The sequence below is a fragment of the Nanorana parkeri genome, unplaced genomic scaffold (genome assembly GCF_000935625.1).
Source record: "Nanorana parkeri isolate BGI_ZX_2015 unplaced genomic scaffold, ASM93562v1 scaffold845, whole genome shotgun sequence".
Classification (NCBI taxonomy): domain Eukaryota; kingdom Metazoa; phylum Chordata; class Amphibia; order Anura; family Dicroglossidae; genus Nanorana; species Nanorana parkeri.
The window spans coordinates 605532-626223 of NW_017307113.1; the positions used below are offsets into that span (position 1 = coordinate 605532).

General features: G+C 42.2%; 1 protein-coding gene across 1 annotated transcript in view; it reads left to right on the forward strand.

The window, feature by feature from the left end:
• The window catches only part of CACNA1B (calcium voltage-gated channel subunit alpha1 B), a 221697-nt gene that overhangs the window by 190274 nt on the left and 10731 nt on the right, over positions 1-20692 (forward strand). Inside the window, exons 37-44 of the mRNA XM_018565415.1 lie at positions 3260-3356; positions 5833-5941; positions 7573-7680; positions 9153-9265; positions 14148-14275; positions 15163-15301; positions 15620-15733; positions 17312-17353. Coding sequence (XP_018420917.1) covers positions 3260-3356; positions 5833-5941; positions 7573-7680; positions 9153-9265; positions 14148-14275; positions 15163-15301; positions 15620-15733; positions 17312-17353 — 850 coding nt within the window. The remainder of the gene's footprint in view (positions 1-3259; positions 3357-5832; positions 5942-7572; positions 7681-9152; positions 9266-14147; positions 14276-15162; positions 15302-15619; positions 15734-17311; positions 17354-20692) is intronic.

Consider the following 20692-nt stretch of genomic DNA (forward strand, 5'->3'; position numbering starts at 1 on the left):
AGTGCACAAGGCTGAATAGGGGCTCGACGCTGGCTGAGGACGCTGGCCACCCACCCCCAGCGTCGGGCTCCTATTCAACCTTGGGCACTGGCTGCTGTCCTCTTTAATTTAAAAAGTAAAGATCCACAGTGTCTCTAAATTGCTCGGTCAGAGCTCGGGCATCCCCAGTCGCCTGGGGCCCCTTACATTAGTGATGCCCGTACCCCCCTGATGGCTGCCCTGACTGTCAGAAGAAAAGAGAAATAAGGTATGCAAAGAGTAAAAAGGCAGCAATTATCTAGAAGTATGTGTTTGTAGATTGTCATTACTAAACATTTCTAAAGGTGTATTTGTTGTTAATTTAAAGATATGGGTAAAGGTTTAACTCCTGAGTTTAGTGTCAGTTTAAGCTAATATGTCCTTATATGGCAAAAGTCATTTTGTAAAACGATTTAGATTAGTGCTGTACTTGGTTTCACCAAAGATGAAAATTGTAGTGTATTACGGAGCATGGAATATTAAAGGTGACTTGTAGTAGGGAAGTACGAGGCTGTAGTAGGGAATACCAGCTCTCTGGCTGTCACTGACTTGGGACAAAGATGCCAATAGAATTCTGCCTTTGCTCTGATTTTACTTGCTGCATACCTGTTTCGGATCAGTAACCTGGCATTGATGCTAGAGACAGCCAGACAGCTAGCATTTTTAAATAGAGTTCAGCAATTGCAACCCCTGTTGGCAGCAATTAAAACACTCTTTTTAGTAGAGTAGAGGAAGGCTATTACTATCAGCAACTTTAACTACTGAAATAGCTGAAGTCCTGCTGTCACAAGGGAGACCGGCCATCGCATCCACTAACAATAGCAAACAATTTCATCTACAGTAGATCTTGCCTGGTCCCACTTCCACACAATTATTTCAGATAAATAGATTTATGATGCTTGCATGATTGTGTTTTGCGTGCTGGGTGCTTACTCATTATGAGTAAGCACCCAGAGCATTATGAGTTTAGATTCTAATAAATATAAGATGTCAGCAGATTGAATCCAGCAGAGATTCCTTCTATTGGTTTTATGTATTTTTGTGTGATATTAAAAGTATGAAATGACTCTTTCACTGTTAATTTACTGAGAACTATGTAAAAGACAACCTGTAGTTTGCCCAAAGCAGTCTCCTTTCTCTGCTGGTACATGCCTTTCACACAATTACCCTTCACCTAGTTGCCTGCCAGAGCTCCTGGTACGGTCTGGATATGGGCAACCGTGTGACTGTCCTCTTCCTCCCAAAATGTAGCACTCAGTTCCCAAACAGCCAATTACCTGGCCTTAGTGCTATTACTTGGTTATTTGGGAAAGGCCTTTAGCCTGTGTATGCTCCAACTCTAACCTGATAAGGAATTTTTGGGGTGGAAGGAGAGAGGGATCAGATGTCACCAAATGAGGGTGCCTGCTATGTAGCCAACCTGTAACTTTGCCCTTTACAGCCCATCTCCAGGCAAAAAAAAGATGTACCCTTGCAGTGGGGATACCCCTGCACCTCAAGGGTTAAGTGCTCGGTTTTTTTCTATGGGCTGTAAAGCAGATATAATTACCTGATCCTCACTCTCCGAGCTGCTAGAATTGTCCCCGCAGGCTCTTCTTCTCTGGGCTCTGGCGGTCTAAAGACTGCTGACATCAGTACATCTAATGCAGGTTCCATTGACCGGCATTAGACGTGAGGATGCTGAGGGACATTCCACCAACTAGAGCGAAGGGGAAGAAGAAGAGAGCACTGGCCGTGGGGATCAGGTAAGAAAACCTGGCCTGTATGACACGTTTGGCAAACTGCATAATGCATACATCAATGCTTATATGATAAATCTGTGACATTTATTAAAATTGTTCAACCAGAAAGATAATTACCAGTAACCATGGCAATCATGTAACCTGTGCGTAGGAAAAAAAAACATTTATTGAGTTGCTATGATCTACGTTTTATTTTTAATGCTGTAAAAATTACCATTTTGTTGTTCATGTTGTGTGTGTTTTCTTCTGTGGGAAAGGAAGAGGTGGCGGTTTTTGATCTTGATACACTGTGCTATTCTCTTTCTAGTTGCCGAATTCACTATAAGGATATGTACAATTTATTGCGTGTAATTGCCCCTCCACTGGGGCTGGGGAAGCGCTGCCCATCGCGGGTAGCCTACAAGGTTTGCAACTCGGAACGCCAGTTTGCATCCAAGTGGGAGCCTGGGGTGTCTAAAAAAAATTCCAGGGTGGCCTGCGTCAGCATGCCAACGCAAGGCCAGCAGTGCTGCCCGCTGCCAACTTATCATGCTTTAACCCCGCCAACAAGGGCTTCAGGTGGCCTCACTTGGAGGGGGTCATGAGTTGGGTCTAGGGTATCCATTAATTATATTGTTACATTTTGGATTATGTTCTCCATGGTGAGGCTGCCTGGACCCTCTTAACAAGCATGATGATTACAAATTTCACCCCCCACTTCAATACTGCAGGGGAATGTAATGCGCCAGACATTGAAGGGTTGAAATTGGCCACCATTGTGTGGTAAAAACAAGGGGCATGGTTATGTCACCTTGAAAATGTGTGCTGTACTCTCTGCTCAACACCTCCTGCTGAATGTCAGTTTTTCAGTGAAATGATTTGAACAGAAAGAATACAAAGCCCCCCCACCCATCCACCTGACTAACCTCCGCCAAACCCTTAACAATACAAAAAAACATACCTGTGCTTGAGTGTCAGGGGTGTACAGTTTCATGCTAATCAGATATGTTTTTTTTTTGTCTGTTTTCCTCCCATGTTGAACCCCCTCCTTGGCTGCCATCTATCCTTCCCTCATGTCTGTACCTTGCCTTCCATTATCATCCCATGGTTTGTTTTCATTTGTTTTTGTATTTGTGCTAAATTCTTTTCTCTCTCTCTTTCTGCTGCCTCCATTCCTTTCATTTCTGCTCTTCTCACTTCCACTTTTCCTTTGTCTCGGGTCTCGCTGGTTTTATCATGTCTCCATGGGTATTTTTCATGTGCCTTGCGTGAAACCTTGACCTGGACACTTTTTTTCTGTTCTTTCTGTTCTTTAAAATATCTTTCTTATCACTTCTCTCCAAATCCATGTGCCAATCAATTGTCTTTTGTCCATTATTTATGTTGCCAAAATGTTTGGGCACTCCTTCTGTCTCCTTGCCATCCTTGTTTGTTACTTGTTGACGTGGTGTGCATCCTCCATCCTTGTACATCTGTCCTATGCCGCTGCACCTGTGTCGCTTCCTTCCCCATCGATGCAGTGGGCGCATTGGCTACACTGATATGTACGAGATGCTGCGACATATGCCCCCTCCCCTTGGCCTGGGGAAGAAATGCCCTGCACGTGTGGCATATAAGGTAGAAGAAATGTCCCCCCCCCCCCCTCTTCTGTGCCAGTGACTCGCTGGTCTGTGTACTGTGGCCGTGCTGTGTATCTATCCTTGTACCCTGTAATTTCCTTTCCTATCTCTCTAACTGGTGGTCTGTGTACAGCTGCTGGCTACACTAGCTAACCAGGACCCTCTACACAGCTGTTTGAATCTTTCAAACCCACAAAGCATCTGACTTTGGATGCAAAATTTAGTTATAAACCCAACTGTTGAGAAATCTTTTCCCTACTCACACTACTGTTTCCTACCTTTCCTCTGTTATCTCAGGTTCTTATGTGTAGTCTGATAGTCCATTAAGACAACACGTGACTTGTCTTGCATGTAATCATTTGCAGATCCTGTTGCATGAGTTTTGGATGCATGTCTTCTGTATATGATGGCGCTGCCTGCCTAATAGACCTTACTTTGACTGCTGTCAGCTTCAGATTACTGAAATGTGCAATGGGGATTTTCCTTTAAAATTTGCCAGTCAGCCTTTAAAAGGCTCTTAGACAGATCAAGGTGGTCAGGGCGACCCTTAGATTAATAAGCTGACTTGTTCAAAATTTTTATAATGGCTAAAATGGAAATTTTAGCTTCTCATCAATCCACAAAGGTCACCCATAGCTATAAAGGCAGTTAAAATAGACTGTTTTTGACACAGCATAGCCCATGAACATATCCATGCTATTGGGATTGTGGAAAAGAATGTTACAAAAATGGAGACTTATAGCAAAAACACCACCATTGGCTAGATAATAGATCCTGAGAAATGTTGCAGTCCCAGCAGTCATAATGGTTTAGAACTATTGTCCTCCTGCAGGATGGGTATGCCTGTTTCCTCTTACAAAAACTGTAGCAAAGTCTGGGAAATGTGGGTAAATATGGATCAGAAACATCAATGGAACTGATACATACACTGCTGCGCTTTGTCTGACATTGAAGGCTTCACAGCCTCTCAAAGTCAGCCCTCATTCTTAAATTTTAATTGTCTACCAATCTACTCTTAGACATATGAAAGGGTAGCACCTGTACAAACTGCCATGCAGCTTGTACTCATTTCAGTTCTGTATTTAAAATGAAATGATGTGCCGCCACAATATTACCTTAGACTACATGCAAAGGGTATGCAGAGAGATATATGAATTGTGATTAGCCTACCTATTTCCTACCCTTTGTGGAATATCAAGTCACCATGTAGTCCTTAACTGATAGAAGTTTTGCCACTAACAAGTTAAGTGGTTTGTAAATTTGTAAAGGGAAGCTCTTCTGACAAGTCATTGGAAAGAACTCTTCAGTCACCTGAGGCTGACAGTCTTATTATCAATACTTTTTCCTTGACTTTTCCCCACGAAAATGCAATCTTGACCTTTGGTTACCCAGTTTCCTGGACATCCTTAATGTTACAAGATTCTGACAGAGAACTCATTAAGGAGATTCTTCAATCAGGCACATAATTCTCTTATTTTTAACTCCTAAAACAGATTCAATGTTTCTCTTGATAACTGTCTATATGGTATAGTTGACAGTACTATCTGCATCCGTGCTGCTTCATTGCATTAATGGAGCTCAGGCAATTACACAGTAGAGACCTTGTACAAGTGTTTTAAGAGACAATTTAGCTAAAAAAATAAGACAGCTGAAATTGTGTAGTGAGTCCGGTGCATTGCAGAAAATGTAAAGAAATTATTTCTGAAATCTAAAAAGACTGGGGAAGAGTCAAGTATGGGGCCAGTGGTTGCTCTACTGGCATTCCTTTTCTCTTCTGAAACGCTTATAAATGGATGTCGAAACATTTGTTTACTGTGCAAGGTGTGCGTCCAGTCTGTGACTCTCAGCCAGTCCAGTTTGAATGTAAAGTTTTGTTTTTTTCATCCACTACAGGAACTTAAATCCCTCAAAATTAATTATGGCTCTTCATGTAAGACAAACTGCATATGTTTGGAGTTCTTACTATATAGTTTACAGGAGGGAATATTTAATGAAGCATACACATTTTATTTGTTTGTTTTTCATATTGCAATCTTTACGGGTCTGATCTACAGGATGAGGAGCAGCAAAGCCCAACCACTGCTAAGCAGGAAACACAGCAGGCACAGCATATGTAGTGAATACATATGGCTGCCACCCTGGGTTCACGTGATGTAGAACTACGTTTCCTAAGAAATACATACACAAAAAATGACCCATAGTTTTTGCATATCTGTTTCCTTGTGGGTAAATATTCACTATTTATTCTATCAAATTTGACTGCTATGGAGAATTGTTCAAATTTGTGCAATTGTTCAGTTCAATTATATATCTTATTGTGCAGTTGTAAAATGCCTAATAAATAATTGAGCCAAACAAAGATATGGGTGTCATTTGACTGGCTGAGATGTAGCAGACTGGCCCTTCTTGAACCGTGGTTGTATAATAAACTGATGCTGGCCTTGGCCACCATGACGATTTCGCTTTCCCTGCAGCGCTTGGTAAGGATGAACATGCCAATTTCTGACACAGATCTCACTGTCCACTTCACATCTACGCTGATGGCGTTAATCAGGACAGCGTTGGATATTAAATTGGCATCAGGTGGGTTGCTTTAGGCATTTTCTGCCATTGTTAATTCTTCTTTCAATCGAATGTGTGTACTTGACATGTGTTTTTTGAACATTTTGTTGCTAACACAGGAAAATGTCCTCTTGTTGCTGGAAGAAGCCACAATGACAATCACCTTTGACCTCAAGGTGAAGATGGACTCTTAGAATGCTTTAGGGTTCATGCACTGATATAGCATACATCTGGCTGAGTAGAGCAGATCTAGAGAAGACCTGCTGCCTACTGCTTGTAGACTTCATTAAAGCCCAAATCAAACCAAAACCTTCTTAAAATATTTAGGCTATAGCGAAGAAATGTTTGAAACTCTGTCAGCTTTTCTTGTGTCCCGAATAGGGAGATTTTCCCTCACTTTATGTCCAGGTGAACGATATCAGACAGAATAGGAAGAGAAGGGAAATCTACACTGTGGGGCCACAGATAACATTTAAAATGCGGCAGAGGGCCTAACCCTTCTCCAATGTATCCAAAACAAAAACAAAAAATGCTTTATTCTGGAACATGAGTGTTTAGCAAAATGACCTGGTAGTAGGTATCTGTTTTAAGTACAGCTGCTATGAGAGAAATATGGGAGCTGACTTTTGGAAATGGTACAATTTCTGCTCCTGGGACTAGATGCCCTCTGGCCAGCGTAACTGCAGAGCCCTGCTATCAAGCTGAGGTCCTGGTCCATGTTTGGGAGGCTCCATCCCTGCCACAATGATTAGTGTAACAGCTTAACATTTGTATCACTAATAGATACATTGCAACTAGCTGCATTCCCGGTGCTGAAGGGAATATGGGCTGGTATTATTATAGCATTGGACTGCACATCCATTGCTCCCTTGTTGTGGGGATACCAGCCGATATGCATGATGTTCTGAGCTGATAAGCTCTGGGGGCAGAGAATGCGTTTTTTTACAATGTTTTATTTAAAAAATAAAAGTTAACTCTAGAAAGGCTGAACCTGTGCTGAAAACACTCTGTAAACAATTAGTAGGAAATGCAATGATTTAATAGCTCACCCAGGTGAATTTTATTAACAGAAAGATTAAGGGAATGTCAGGTGAATGTGCAGGGATGGTAACATTTACCATTTTTTTAATGTTACAGTCAAGACCTCCTATTAAACAACAGATGTTGCTGACTTTTGGAAATGTCATTTTCACTGAGCAAATGTTGGATCCAGTGTCCACTAGCTTTTCTTTATCAATAGGGTCAATGCTGCACAAAGAATTTTTGGTGAATTGAGTATTAAATCATTTATAAATATCCCCCTAAGGGCACGAAACAAAAGGATCTGCATTTGTATTTTCAGTATCATACATAAAGACAAAAGTTAGTACCAAATCAACAAACTCTTTGAAATGTGAAGGTTCTTCTGGTCCATACGGTGTCAACAGGTTTGAACCAAAGTGTTTAAATGTAAGAGATATTTAATCACGGCCGAGTGAATGGGAATAAAATGTTATTTTATATAATGGCTGTGCCATATTTTTCCTAATCTCTTTTTTATGCAGATATGCAGGCCCTAGAAGTAACACTTCTCTGTAAGTCAGACAGTGCAGTCAGCACCTGTGCTGTATGTAAGAGCATCAGTTCTAATACATACTAAATTCTCTTTACAGGTGGAATTAAGCAGCATGAAAGTGACGCAGAGTTACGGAAAGAGATCTCCTCAGTGTGGCCCAACTTGTCTCAGAAAACATTAGATTTACTTGTCCCCCCTCATAAGCGTAAGAAGCTACCTTCATTTTTCACCTCTAACTATTTAATGATTTTATGTCATTCTTAAATAGACTAAATGCACTTAATAAACATTTTCTTTTTTACCACCATAGGGTGGTTGAAGTGTATGGAAACCCTAACAATGAACTTCTCTTATTTGCTCCCGTTTGGTCTATAAAATATATAATTGAAATAGTTTTGTTTTACCTGTTCAATAAGTGCAAAGAAATCTCCATGTTTTGGAGAGGGGATAGTTTTCTGTAGTTTAAAGCAGCAAAGGGTGACAACGCTGCTCCTCCTTAGATGCAGTAAAATGAAGGAACGTTGTCACCTTAGGACAGGAAGTGTGCTCCAGGCAGAATCACCAGCTGAACATAAAGAAAAGGAAATGCATGCAGCCACCATATGTGAGGGCTGGTAAGCTAAATCATATAAAAAAAATCTTTGTTATTTTGTTTAGATACGCTTTAAATCACTTTGTCATGTAGTTCTTCTAGTTTCAGACCTTTTCTGTGGCTGTTATGGGGGCCAAGAACATGGTAATGATTCCATCGTCTATTCAAAGGGTTTTAAAACATTGACATTCAGACACAGTCAGCTCCCTTCAGGAGATTCCATGGGGCGTACCCTGGAGGGGTTTGGAATGAAAGGGAATGGATCAATGTATACTCAACATGTATTGTATATGTATTTTTAACAAGCACAAATATTGAGTCATGGATGCTCTGTTTATTTTAAAGTTAATTTAATGTGGATTTCACATTATAAAAAGCTTCTTCTTCCTTTGAATTGTTTTATTGTACATTTTGTAGAGTAACCATTAAAGGCAGGGTGCACAAGCTCCTACAATGACTCTAACCAACTGTGTAACAGATGTTGAGAAATAGATCAGTAATGTTTTCAGTGAGTCAGACGATCACTGTGTATTACCGCAAAGCAGTAAGTGGAACCTGCATATGTGATCAGCAAATATGGCTGTTCCCATCTATATAATTACAAACTGTACAAAGAAACATTTAGCGCATTAACAGACATCAATAAGATTGTCTACACATGCATCTCTAAAGCAAAACTATGTAAACTACTATATCAAAAGAAATACGCAGGACAAAAAGAAATACATAAGTACAAGGAAGGGAATTGATCAAAACTGGAGCAGACAAAATCTGCAGCAGCTGTGCATGGGAACCAATCAGCACCCACCTTTTATTTTCAAAGCTTAACTGAACAAACTGAAGAGAGAAGCTGATTGGTTGCCAGAGGCAACTGCTCCAGATTTTGTCTGCTCCGGTTTTGATAAATCACCCCCAAGGTTTTTAAAATATTATAGGTAAGATTATTTGCATTTGAAGGTATTAAAAAGAAACACATTTATACAGATAAAAAAAACCCAGAGAGGGATTAACTCATCCTGTCATATTGAAAATCAGAACTAGGGAGTGGGTGACATTGGATTTACCACTGTGCTTTTTTCTCACAGCGGATGAAATGACTGTCGGAAAAGTTTATGCAGCTCTTATGATCTTTGACTTTTACAAGCTGAACAAAAAAAACCGGGACCAGTCTCACCAGCCACCTGGAGTCTTAGCTCAGGTACATAGCAAATGTAATGGGAATATATGTGATATACAAATGCCCAATGTGAAATGTATGATTGGTAGCTGCGGCTGGTTCTGTAAAATGTTTGGTAGTTCGCATATGGGCAGCTAGATAAAGTTGCCACTAGAGGGCAGCAGAATACTGAGGGTCTTGCTTTGTGCTTGGACCGTGTCTTGTATTAAGTCAGGTATGTGATATACAAAGAGTTTTAATACAGCTCTTGTCGTATAACAAAGTTTTAACTATCCCTCTGGGCCAGTGTTTCTCCACTGCAGTTCTCAAGTACACCTGACACATCATGTTTTCAGCATTTTATTAAAGCAGAACTTCAGCCAAGCAGCTAAAACAGTGATAATTTTCCTACCAAAACACCACACTGGTGATTTACACATCCCTGCTGCAGTATGTAGCTAAAAAAAACGACACCACTTTTCACATTTTTCTGTCACTTCTGTGCCCCCTGCCTGTTCATTGGGCTGACAACGAGCATCATTCACTGTGAGGGCCTTCCGGTTCTCCAAACTACACAATCCACATCAACCTCTGGTGCTTGAAATATGTTAGAGTGATTGCACTGTGCAATGTCATAGAGCCTAATTGCATAACTTGGGCCAGTCTGATTCCTGATGCATGGAGGAATATGGCACATATATATAAAAGTATCATTAAGGGTATCACTGTAGCATTATTGTAAAAATACCTTTATTGATTTATATGTAAAGGGTGTTTTTTTGTATCTCCCCAATTATTCTTGAATTCATTTTAGACAGGAGATTTAAAGTGATATTAAAGTCAACAAGATTTTAAGCTATTTCAAATGCTGATTAAATCACCAACAATGAATTCTGCTCCTTGATGTTTAAAAGTTTTAGGGGGTTACTCGTATAGGAGCCGAAGGATCCAGTCGTAGCTTTGGCTGATCCTTCGGCTCTCTTCGGCCGCTGGAGCCCTTCGGTTCAGTCACTATAGCCCGTACAGCAGCCTAAGGCATATGCTTCGGCTCGACCGAGCCGAAGTGACAGTTGAATCGGGGTGAACGGCCTGCCAAAGGCTGGCCATTCGCCCCGCAAAAGATAGCTGGGCGGAGCCAGCCATGATCTCACGGCTGGCTCCGACCCAGTTGTACTCACAGATCAGTGTCCCCAAATGACCTGGGGATGCTGAACTGTCCTTAAACAATAACAAATGGGCGGAGCTGGCCGTGACATCACGGTCAGCTCCCGCCACTTGTTATTCATTGGCCGGGACCTGCTAGAAGACGGTTGGATCCTAGGTAAGTGTTCCCTGTTTTCCAACACAAGTTCACTATTATATAGGTAGTTTCTAAATTGTGTCTGTATTCTTCTAAATATAAGTGCCACTTACTTAAATATCTTTAGTAAGTGCTATATTTGGGGAACATAGTCGTCTATGCAGAAGGGACATGTCTGTCTCTGCCAGGGGCGGATCCAGAGACTCGTCTCAGGAGGGGCACTGCCAGAAAACAAGCTGTTGCTTACAGAACTGCCAAGAGGCTGTGTGGGGTCTCAGGAGGGCTGTGTGGGGTCTCAGGGGGCTCTCTGGGATCTTAGGAGGCTGTGTGGGGTCTCAGGAATGCAGAATACCACCACCTACAAAGGACTACAAATCCCAGCAATACATTTTACAGTAAATCAGCAATGCTGAATACCACCACCAACTATAGAGGACTACAAATACCAGCAATAAATTGTACAGCAATGCAGAATGGCACCGGCTATAGAGGACTACAAATCCCAGCAATACATTATACTGCACTGGAGAATAATACATTCAGGTATAGAGGACTACAAACTCTCAGGTGGCCAGTGCGGTCTCTCAGGTGGCCAGTGCGGTCTCTCAGGTGGCCAGTGTGGGCTCTCAGGTGGCCAGTGTGGGCTCTCAGGTGGTCAGTGTTTTTTTAGGAGATCATGGGGGCTCTCTGGTGGTTAGTGTGGGCTCTCAAGTGGCCAGTGGGATTTCAGGTGGCCAGTGCGGGCTCTCAGGTAGTCAGTGAGGTGTTCAGGTGGTCAATGTGGACTCTCAGGTGGTCACTGCGGGCTCTTGGGTGGTTAGTGTGGGCTCCCAGGTGGTCAGTGCTGGCTCTCGGGTGGTTAGTGGGACTCCCAGGTGGTCAGTGCAGGCTCTCGGGTGGTTAGTGGGGCTCTCAGGTGGCCAGTGTGGGCTCTCACCAGGGGTCTGGACAGTCTCACAGACAGGACAGGTGTGGGCGCAGCCAGTGGCGTAACAACCAGGGGGGCAGCAGGGGCGCGGGCCCCAGGCGAAAAGTGAAGGGGGGGCGCCGGCCGAAAATGGCACTTTCGGCTAAATGCCGAAAGTGACATTACTCTTTCCCCTCCCTGGATCCACCACTGGTCTCTACAAATGTATCTGTGGAGAAGTGTTAGGGCAATAGAATTATGTTTAAAATAAATCCTGAAGCCATGTAATCCTTGCCATTATCGTTCCAGATTGTATTTCTTTTATATTGTGCTTTATTTGGTAGGAAATGTAAGATACTCTTTCTTACCATGGCTCCTAATAACGGTCTTACCTATGTTAATGGAAGGCCAGCAATCACTCTCAAGGAACACTCTCTTGCCTGTTATCTTTTCATGTTGTGTGCTCTTTCATTAGAGTAAGCAAAAATGTTTTCTCCCAACTCAACACTTATGATTTTTCAACATATTGGTGTGCACAAAGGTTTTGTTGAATCAGAGGCAATTATGCACAATTTCATTTCACATACGCAAATTTGTACTTTTTCCTTTAGGAACTTAGGCCGAGTGTGTTCAAAATGTCTTTTTCAGCCTCTCCATCAGCCTTGGTGTGCCTTGAGTGACATCTAATCTTGTTAGTGTTAAACTATGTCTGGCCAGTTGCCTGGAGTAGGTGGGGACTGGCACAAGACAATTCACCTACAGGTTGGGGCAGAAAGTATAAATCACAGTGGCGTAGTGGTTAGTGCGTCTGCCTTGCCTTGGTTTGAACCCCAGCCAGGTCAATATCTGCAAGGAGTTTGCATGTTCTCCCTTTGCTTGTGTGGGTTTACTCTGGGTACTCTGGTTTCCTCCCACCCTCTAAAGCAGCGGTCCTCAAACTATGCTCCGTGGGCCACATCTGGCCCGCCAGGGTCCTTAGTCGGTGTCAAGGCTGGGGAGCTGCAGGCACCTACCTTTACTAGAGAGCCAGTGGGTGGGGCTCTCTAGATAAGCCACGCCCACTTGTGATCGGGCAATCCAGTCAATTTAAAAACAGGCAGCGATGCCTGTTAACATACAAGCGATGTATCGCTTGTATGGGAGGTCGGCCCGTGTCCCCCCTCCCGTTGTCAAGCTGATCCTGGGCTCATCAGCTTCTTCGGGGGTCCTAGGTGACATTAGGGGTCTTGGAGACCCCTGATGTCTCCATAAAGAGGACCTGTCACATCTTTTGCTACCATGTAGGGGGGTTTCTTAGCCCCCTATGTAATAGCAATAAAGCTAAGTGGAAAAAAAAATAGGAAACAAAATTAAAGATTACATTTTGTTTTTTTACACATAAAAAAACACATTGTTACACATAAAAAAGAATTTAAAAAAAAACAAATTTTTTTAAAAAGTCCCCACCCTTACATACACGCATGCAAACATGCGGCAGGTGCGCATACCTGCGAAAACGACAATTGCGCCCACTACGCCGCACATGCTACATATCGCCGCACATGTTACATATCGCCGCGAACGTCGCAGGGAGAGCAATAAGTCTAGGGCCATCAATCACTGATAACACTAAACTGATGAGCTGTAAAAGTTTTTAAAGCGTCGCATATGGCCAATTTGGGTATGGTGTTTTTTTGCGATTTTGCGAGTGCGCACAATTTTTAAGCTTGACATGTTTGGTGTCTGTTTACCCGACGTGACCCCATCTTTTATATTTTACCAAAAAATTGTGTGATAATAAATGTTTCCTAACATAATGTAAAAAAAAACTTTTTTTTTAAACTTTCTGTAATTTTCCCGAAATATAGTAAAAAAATTAAAGCCGCAGTGGTGATTAAACACCACCAAAAGAAAGCTCTATTTTTCCCAAAAAAATGGTATCAAATTAATTTCAGTACAGCGTTGCATGACGAAATAAATGTCAGTCAAAGTACCGCAGCACTGAACACTGAAAAATGGCCTGGACAGGAAGGGGGTGTAAACACCTGGTCTTCAAGCAGTTAAAATAGGCCCAGCCGCCCTAAAAAACATACAGCAATCAATCGGTTGGCCGCCCGCCCGCGGGGTCCAGGGAGAGATCGTCATTCCGCCGGCCCCGCCTGGGTGTCAGGGAAGACACACAGGCTGTTCCGGAAGCTTGGCAGCTTCTGTGTTCTGCCTGCGCAGCTGCGCCCTTTCATCTCAGAGCGCATGCCGAGGCAAACCAAATGCCTTGGTTCCTTTAGCAGTGTAACGCCATTCACACCAGAGCAGCAGCTGCTGGAACGCACAGCAATTGCTCACTAACGTTCCCCCGTTGTTCTGGGACGGTAGGGGGCCTGGCGGTACGGCACCACAGCCACGCCCCCCCCCCTGTTTTTCACACTATGATCCAGCCCCCAGCAATGTCTGAGGGACAGTGAACTGGCCCCATGTTTAAAAAGTTTGAGGACCCCTGCTCTAAAGACATGCTGGTAGGTTAATTGGCTCCTCCCTAAGTTGGCCCTCTATGTATGCATGTAAGACAGGGACCTTAGATTGTGAGCTCCTTGAGGGTAGGGACTGATGTGAATGTGCAACTATGTAAAGTACTGCGTAAATTGTTGGCGCTATATAAATACCTGTATTAAATAAATAAGGAAGCCACTAATAGCTTTAACATGAGTTCTTATTGTTTGCTACTGTATTGCATGTTACAGACCGGAACAGTGTCGCTTTTCCAGCCACTAAAAGCTACTCTGGAACAGAACCTTCCTGCCCCGTTTGGTAACAGCAAGATGTTCCTTCGACAAAAGAGCTCGGCATCCTTAAACAACGGTGGTGTGGTGTAAGTACTCCAGTTAAGAGACTTAAGAATACTATTATATCACTTTTTGCAGTCCAAAAATTATTTTTTCCTGTTATCCCAGGTGCACAGGGCTTTTAGAAGGGATTTTTTATGAAACTTCTGGAAAAGGGGCTAGCCTTCTCTAGCTTTAATATTTTGAGACACTTGCCAGAATAAGCATAGAGATCAGGAAAGTCAGTGAGAAGTAAAACTTCCTAATCTGCATACTGGTTCTAAAATGGTGTCCAGCCAGCTGCAAAAGAAGCAGCCCTGAAAATTGTTATTTTGAAAAAAGATATACAGGTGGCCCTCAGTTTACAACGGTTCAATTTGCACTGATTCAAAATACCTCCTTTTTTGGGGGGTTTTGTAAGTTGAAACCAAATATTTCATGTACAGTGTATGTCAGTGGGGAGGAAGGGAGTTAGGTTCCAGGCCTCCCTTAAAACAAGGAATGGTTCTAAATATAGACTGGTGTAAACAGAAACCCAGTAAATAATGTAAGTCAGTGGAAAGTGAGGAAGATAGCTTTCAATCCTCTCTCATTGACATAAGTAACATAATACAGGTGCATTTTATTTAAAGCTCCTTGTGTGAGCTCATGCAGAAGCTTTAAATATAATGTACCTGTATTTTATTACTTATGTCAATTTTGAGAAAGGTCTGGAACAAAACTCCCTTGCTTCCAATTGACTTACATTATATACTGGGTTTCAATTAACACCGGTTAATTCCCTCAGGAACCTAACCCCAGCATAAATTGGGGGCTACTTGTATTAGAAAAATCCATCCATTGCATTAAACTGATATTTCACAAACTACAAGTCAACTTTAAAAATGATCACTTGAACAGATTAGTAGTGACAAATGTGTTGTTCTTATTGCAGACCCAACCCAGATAGTGGAATCCGGGAGTCAAGCTCATGGGGAACGCAGCCAACCCAAGACCCTTTCTCCACCCCACGGAGCACCGCATTCCAGAGGGGCAACTCAGAGGAGATCCATACCCAGCGGCAGGTCAAGCAGGTATCCCTATATTTACCACTTCTTACCATAATTGTATTCTCTTTTTCAGTAAGTTTTTTAGCTTATATCTGCAAAAAAAAAAAAAAACCCTCTGAACCTGGATAATATACAAAGTACTCTCCAAAATAAAATGCAGACATACAGATCAGCACCAGAGTCACTAGGCAGTTCACTAGGCAAAGTTGAGACTAAGAAATGGCTGGCAAAACATTTACGAAAACCAGTATTTGGAAAACTTTCAAGTATTTATTGAATACTACTAATAATGTGGTTCTGTACTATCTAAGTATCGTAATTTGGAGTATTTTCTTGCTTCAGTCTGTAGAAATGAAAGAAATTGGACAAAGTCTGTCCAACGGTGGAGAGCATCCGACCGGACTGGAGATACAAGGGCGAGCAGTGTCCATGCCGCGTCTGGCTGCAGAAGCTCATGTAAGTGCAGGGCTGTATAAAATGTAGTTTTTACCAGGGTTTATGTAAAAGCTATCTGTTGCCTACAAAGACCATGCAGCCCTTGTTAGGACAGAACCAATATTTATGTGCTAGCTAGTAGCTAGGAGCTTTTAGACCATGTTATCTTTGTTATAGACAAGTCATGGCTCCAACGTGGCTGCTTCTGCATTAGTCTTTAGGAAGTGACGTCACTGCTACCTAGAAAATGGTTTGACTGTACTGTCATGAATATCAGTACAGGCCACAGACGTGGCTTTTGTTGGAAAAATGGAGCAAGGAAACCTGGGCTGTTATCCTTATGAGCCAATTCATTGGACAAATAGGCCAAGGCATCAGCTGGTTATGACCAGCTGCCTTACCGAATCTCGATATTTGCTTGCTTCAGTTTTGTTCATTGGACCCAAATGGTTTGCTTTTGCCAAGTTCCTCATGAAGTGATGTCACATGGGCCCATAGAGTGCACAGGCTGCATTGTCACTAGTACTGGTCAAAGCACATGTCCATGTACTCCTCAATTATGTTTTTGGTTCTTGGAGGATCACTAGATCATATCATGAATAATATGCCAGAGCACAGTATGTCAAAAATCCTATTTTAGTACTTCTTTGAAGTTATATCACTTACCCTACAGAATAGACTGCATTGTCACCAACACTCATCCGTACCAAAACATTCTTCTTAGTACTCTTTAGGAAGTGATGTCATTGACCCTTAAACAATGCATAGACTATGCTGTCACCAACTTTATTCTTTAATACTGCTTGGAAGGTATGTCTTCTTTTCCTAGAGACTGCATAATCACAGATACTAACCACAAAGCTTCCACCTCTCCCAAAGTCCAGTGGAAGTGGTGTCATTGATTACCTAGAAAATGGACAGGCTACACTGTCTACACATTGGTCCATACCACAAAATGCCTCCTCAATACTTAAAGGCAATTATGTAATTGGACCAAAGACAATGAAAATCTGCTTTCCCCAGGAAAGTAACCTAGTCCAGAAACAGCTGTCTTTACTGTATTTCTTAGGAAGTGATGTGTCTGATTCTCTAAGATTGGATAGGTTATTTCCCTGATGCCACAGGATGTCTGCCTTGGTGTTCTTTAGGTAAGACTTACACCACCATCCTAGGAGTTTATCACTCTCCCATACAGGTCTGTCTGAGTGAGAAGGACCCCAGACATCTTCATTATGTGGTTACTCATTATGACATCAACATTGTCCAGTTTTTAACTGTATTCATGTATCTCCTCAACTGTAACTGTTGCTGACTTGTATCTTTTCCTTTTTGTACCACTCTCCCTTCCTGCCCTCATTGCCATCCCATTGTCACTTTGCCTATGTCTATCTCTGCTCTGACTTTCACTTGTGTTTGTGTTGCTTTTGTGGTTTTATCCTCTGCTGTCTGTGTCCTTCCTGTATTTGTTTCTCAAACTTCCTCCTTCCTGTCATTCCTTGGCCTCCCTGCCTCCCCTACCACTCCCTTCTCCATGCTGTCTGCCGCTGGTCTCCGTTGGTGCCGTATGAACCGCTTCACCACCTGTTTGTCTTTCATCAGCCGCGGAGCCGTGCTCCCTCCCCCAGGAACGGTTACTTGCCCGTATGTAGACTTATTCTTTCACATCTCACATGTGTGTATAGTGCTCTGACAGTAGCTCAAACCCATATGCATTAACCATTCAAAGTCGTCCATTCAGCTGTGGAAGCGAATGTCAATGTCTGTCAATCTTTTGTCACAGGTAATTGAACTGGTGGTTAAAACACAGAGTCAGAAATGGACTCATGACAATACCGTGAACTTTGTTACCAAAATAAGTGAGGCTGATTTTAACTAATCAGACCGTTGCTTCATGTGAAATGTCAGAGCAGATTTGTTCTGGACATTGCACAGATTTCTTTTGATCCAGTGTTGTGAAGGAGTCCTTGTTTTGTAAAGGAGTAATCTATAGAGAAGTTAACAGTTGCCTTTTAGTTATTTCAGTTATTATGGTTTTACAGTTTGGTTAAAAAGCAATGGGGCTGTATGTGGGTTATGTGTTACTGGCACTGGGCTTCTGAAAAGCTGCTGGAGATAGAGATGGAACAGCCAGAAGAAAACACTTCATGTGATCTCTACCAATAAGGGATTGATGTCAGTAGGCTGCCAATCTAGCTCTGCCTAAACATCAGCCTGAGACTATGTGAGCAGTGCCATGACATTGGTCATATGACTGGGTACCAATGACATTACAGGACAAGGTTACATTTTTGCATTCTTGAACTTTTTATAGAACAGGCTGATTGAGTGAATAATCAGATATTAACTTAGCACTACAGGCCCTCATTAACAGGGACTTTTTAATGTGTACATAGAGATAAGCCATGCTCAAAAGCATCTCAAGAATTCTTTTTATGCTGTACATTTCGTACAAGCCCGTCTATACAAATAATCAATATATGAGTACTATACCCTGGATTACCTGGGCGTCATTACAGACTATAGGCAATCGTGGTCTCCCACAAAGTCTTTCTTTGTATCCTTTTCTGTAGTATTCTTTCCACGGGTCTGTGGGATACAATACACCAAAAGGAGAAGGGAATTTACTAGGAGTCTAAACTATGAAAACACAGCGATATCTTGTTGACAGGCAAAGTTTTCTAAGATCAACGTCATTGTGACACCAAAGAGGATTCTTAGACATAATTAGGCTCACCTAGAAAAACTGAAGCAAATTAAGAATAATAGTATATTGTCACGATACCGTGAACGGGTGTCCCACCACATGCAAGTATCTATACAAGAGAACTAATACGTGACCACAAATCCTTACAAACTATAATTTATTAGCTGCACCAAAACACCACAACCATAAACACCCCCACAACGACCCACAAGTAACATGTAAAAATATAAGTAATAATTAGACCCCAGAGACAACAGGGCAACCCCTGGGGAGCAGGACAACAAGGAGGCAGCCACTGATCTCAGACCTCAGGGGTAAGGGTCAGGAGTCAGGTCCAAGTCAGGTTACAAGGCAGGAACAGGATACAGGCAACAGGAACAGGCTATGGCAACAATACTGAAGCACAGGCCTCACTGCAGGGAGAGGTTAAATACCCTCCCAGATCAGCACCAGGTGGTGCCTAATTGCTGGGAGACATCTGCAGGCGAGCACTGGAACTGCAGGGTCAGGTTCCAGCTCCACAGTGCCACCTTGAGGTGCTCTGGTCCCTGACACATATAGAGGTGTAGCTAAACCTCGTCGGGTCCCAATGCAGAATGTCAGTCAGGTCTCTGTGATATCTACTCAGCATTAAAGTCAAATAAGCCTCCCTAACCCTGCTTACTCTGCTACTTTAAAGCACACCTATACTGGTATAAAAGTTAGTAATCTGTTACCTACAGTATAGTGGTGGGCACTTCCAGGTATATGCACAAACTTCTAGCTTTTTCTGAGACTTCTAAACCCTGGCTACTTTAATATGTAAATCTTGATTTAAACTTAGAAAGTTTGTGCTTAGCCCTGCCTTTATATCCTATTGGTCATATACTGGTCAAGCATGATGGATGGCCTCATTGACCAATAGGTAGGGTCAAGATTTGTATTTAAAAGCAGGGTTTGAAGACACCAGAGGTTCTCTAGGAAAAAGGTGGAACTGCATCCAGACTCTTGGAGGTGCCTGATATTAAATGTGGGTGTAGATAGATAGATAGATAGATAGATAGATAGATAGATAGATAGATAGATAGATAGATAGATAGACACTAACTTTTATACCAATACATGCACACTGATGTCATAAAAGGTATTAGAAAGTGGGAGAAACCTTTGCCACTCTAGAGACTACTTCTCAGAGATCCCATGGTGGCTTGGGTATTGGTCTCATCATCTCTACAGAAGGGGAGGATTGGGGTTCAGAGATCCCATGACCCAAAGGCACTGTGGAATCCCAAAGCAGCAAAGTATTTCAACAAAGTGGGTATGCATTGTGGGGGTCTCACTATAACAACAGTTTTGTGCATGCACAAGTGCTATACAGTGGGCTTATTTATAAAGAGTTTGTCTTACGTGCCTGCTAATGTTTTCTATATTTATTTGTCACATTTAAAAATCAGGCTGGTAAAGAGAAAATAAAAAGGTTAACGTAATTAAAAAACAGAGAAATACAGACTTGAGCCACCTTGAGAAAATTGCTTTTCCAGCAGTTCTGGATACATTTATACATTTTGCAAAAAGATACAATTTCCGGTCATTGATTACACTCAAGAGGTGTAATCAATTCATTTTATAATACTTGACTGACTCATTCACTTTTTATATTGGGTTGATAAGCTAGGAGAAGTTTTAGATTTCAATGCAAACCCAATGAAAATATGAGTTCTTGGGGTTTTTTATGTGAACCAGCTGGCTTTTCCCTAACACTGAAGTTTTCCTAACACTGACATTTTAAAGGCTATGTTGCAACAATACTAGGCACTTGCTATACCAGTTTTACCCACTAGAGGGCAGAAAGCACCCATATCTTTGCCAGGATTTAAAGTAGTGTTACAAACCTAAACATGCAAATTGCATACATTTTTGGGATCTGTGTTGGCAGCAATAACATGTAAACACCTTCTGCTTTAAGAAGGCTTTACTCTGGTTCACAAAAAGTTTAAATAAAAAGTCTTCAATAACTTGCAGTCAAAGAATTCAGCCCAGCCAGTTCTCATGACTGACTGCCTCTGACCAATAAAAAGTGATAGCCCCAGTACTTCTGGGTTTTGGGAACATGCAACCCACCCACTGCCCTGGCCAATTACCAGTGCTGTCACATGAGGGGCACTGGGTTTGCTTTATTGAGTATTGTCACTAATCTTCACCAACATTTTTGATGTGTTGCAGGGATCTGGGCAGTGAGGATGCCTAGCATTGGGGAAGGGGGGGGGGGGTGGGTTTGGGATTTAATTTTTAAAAAA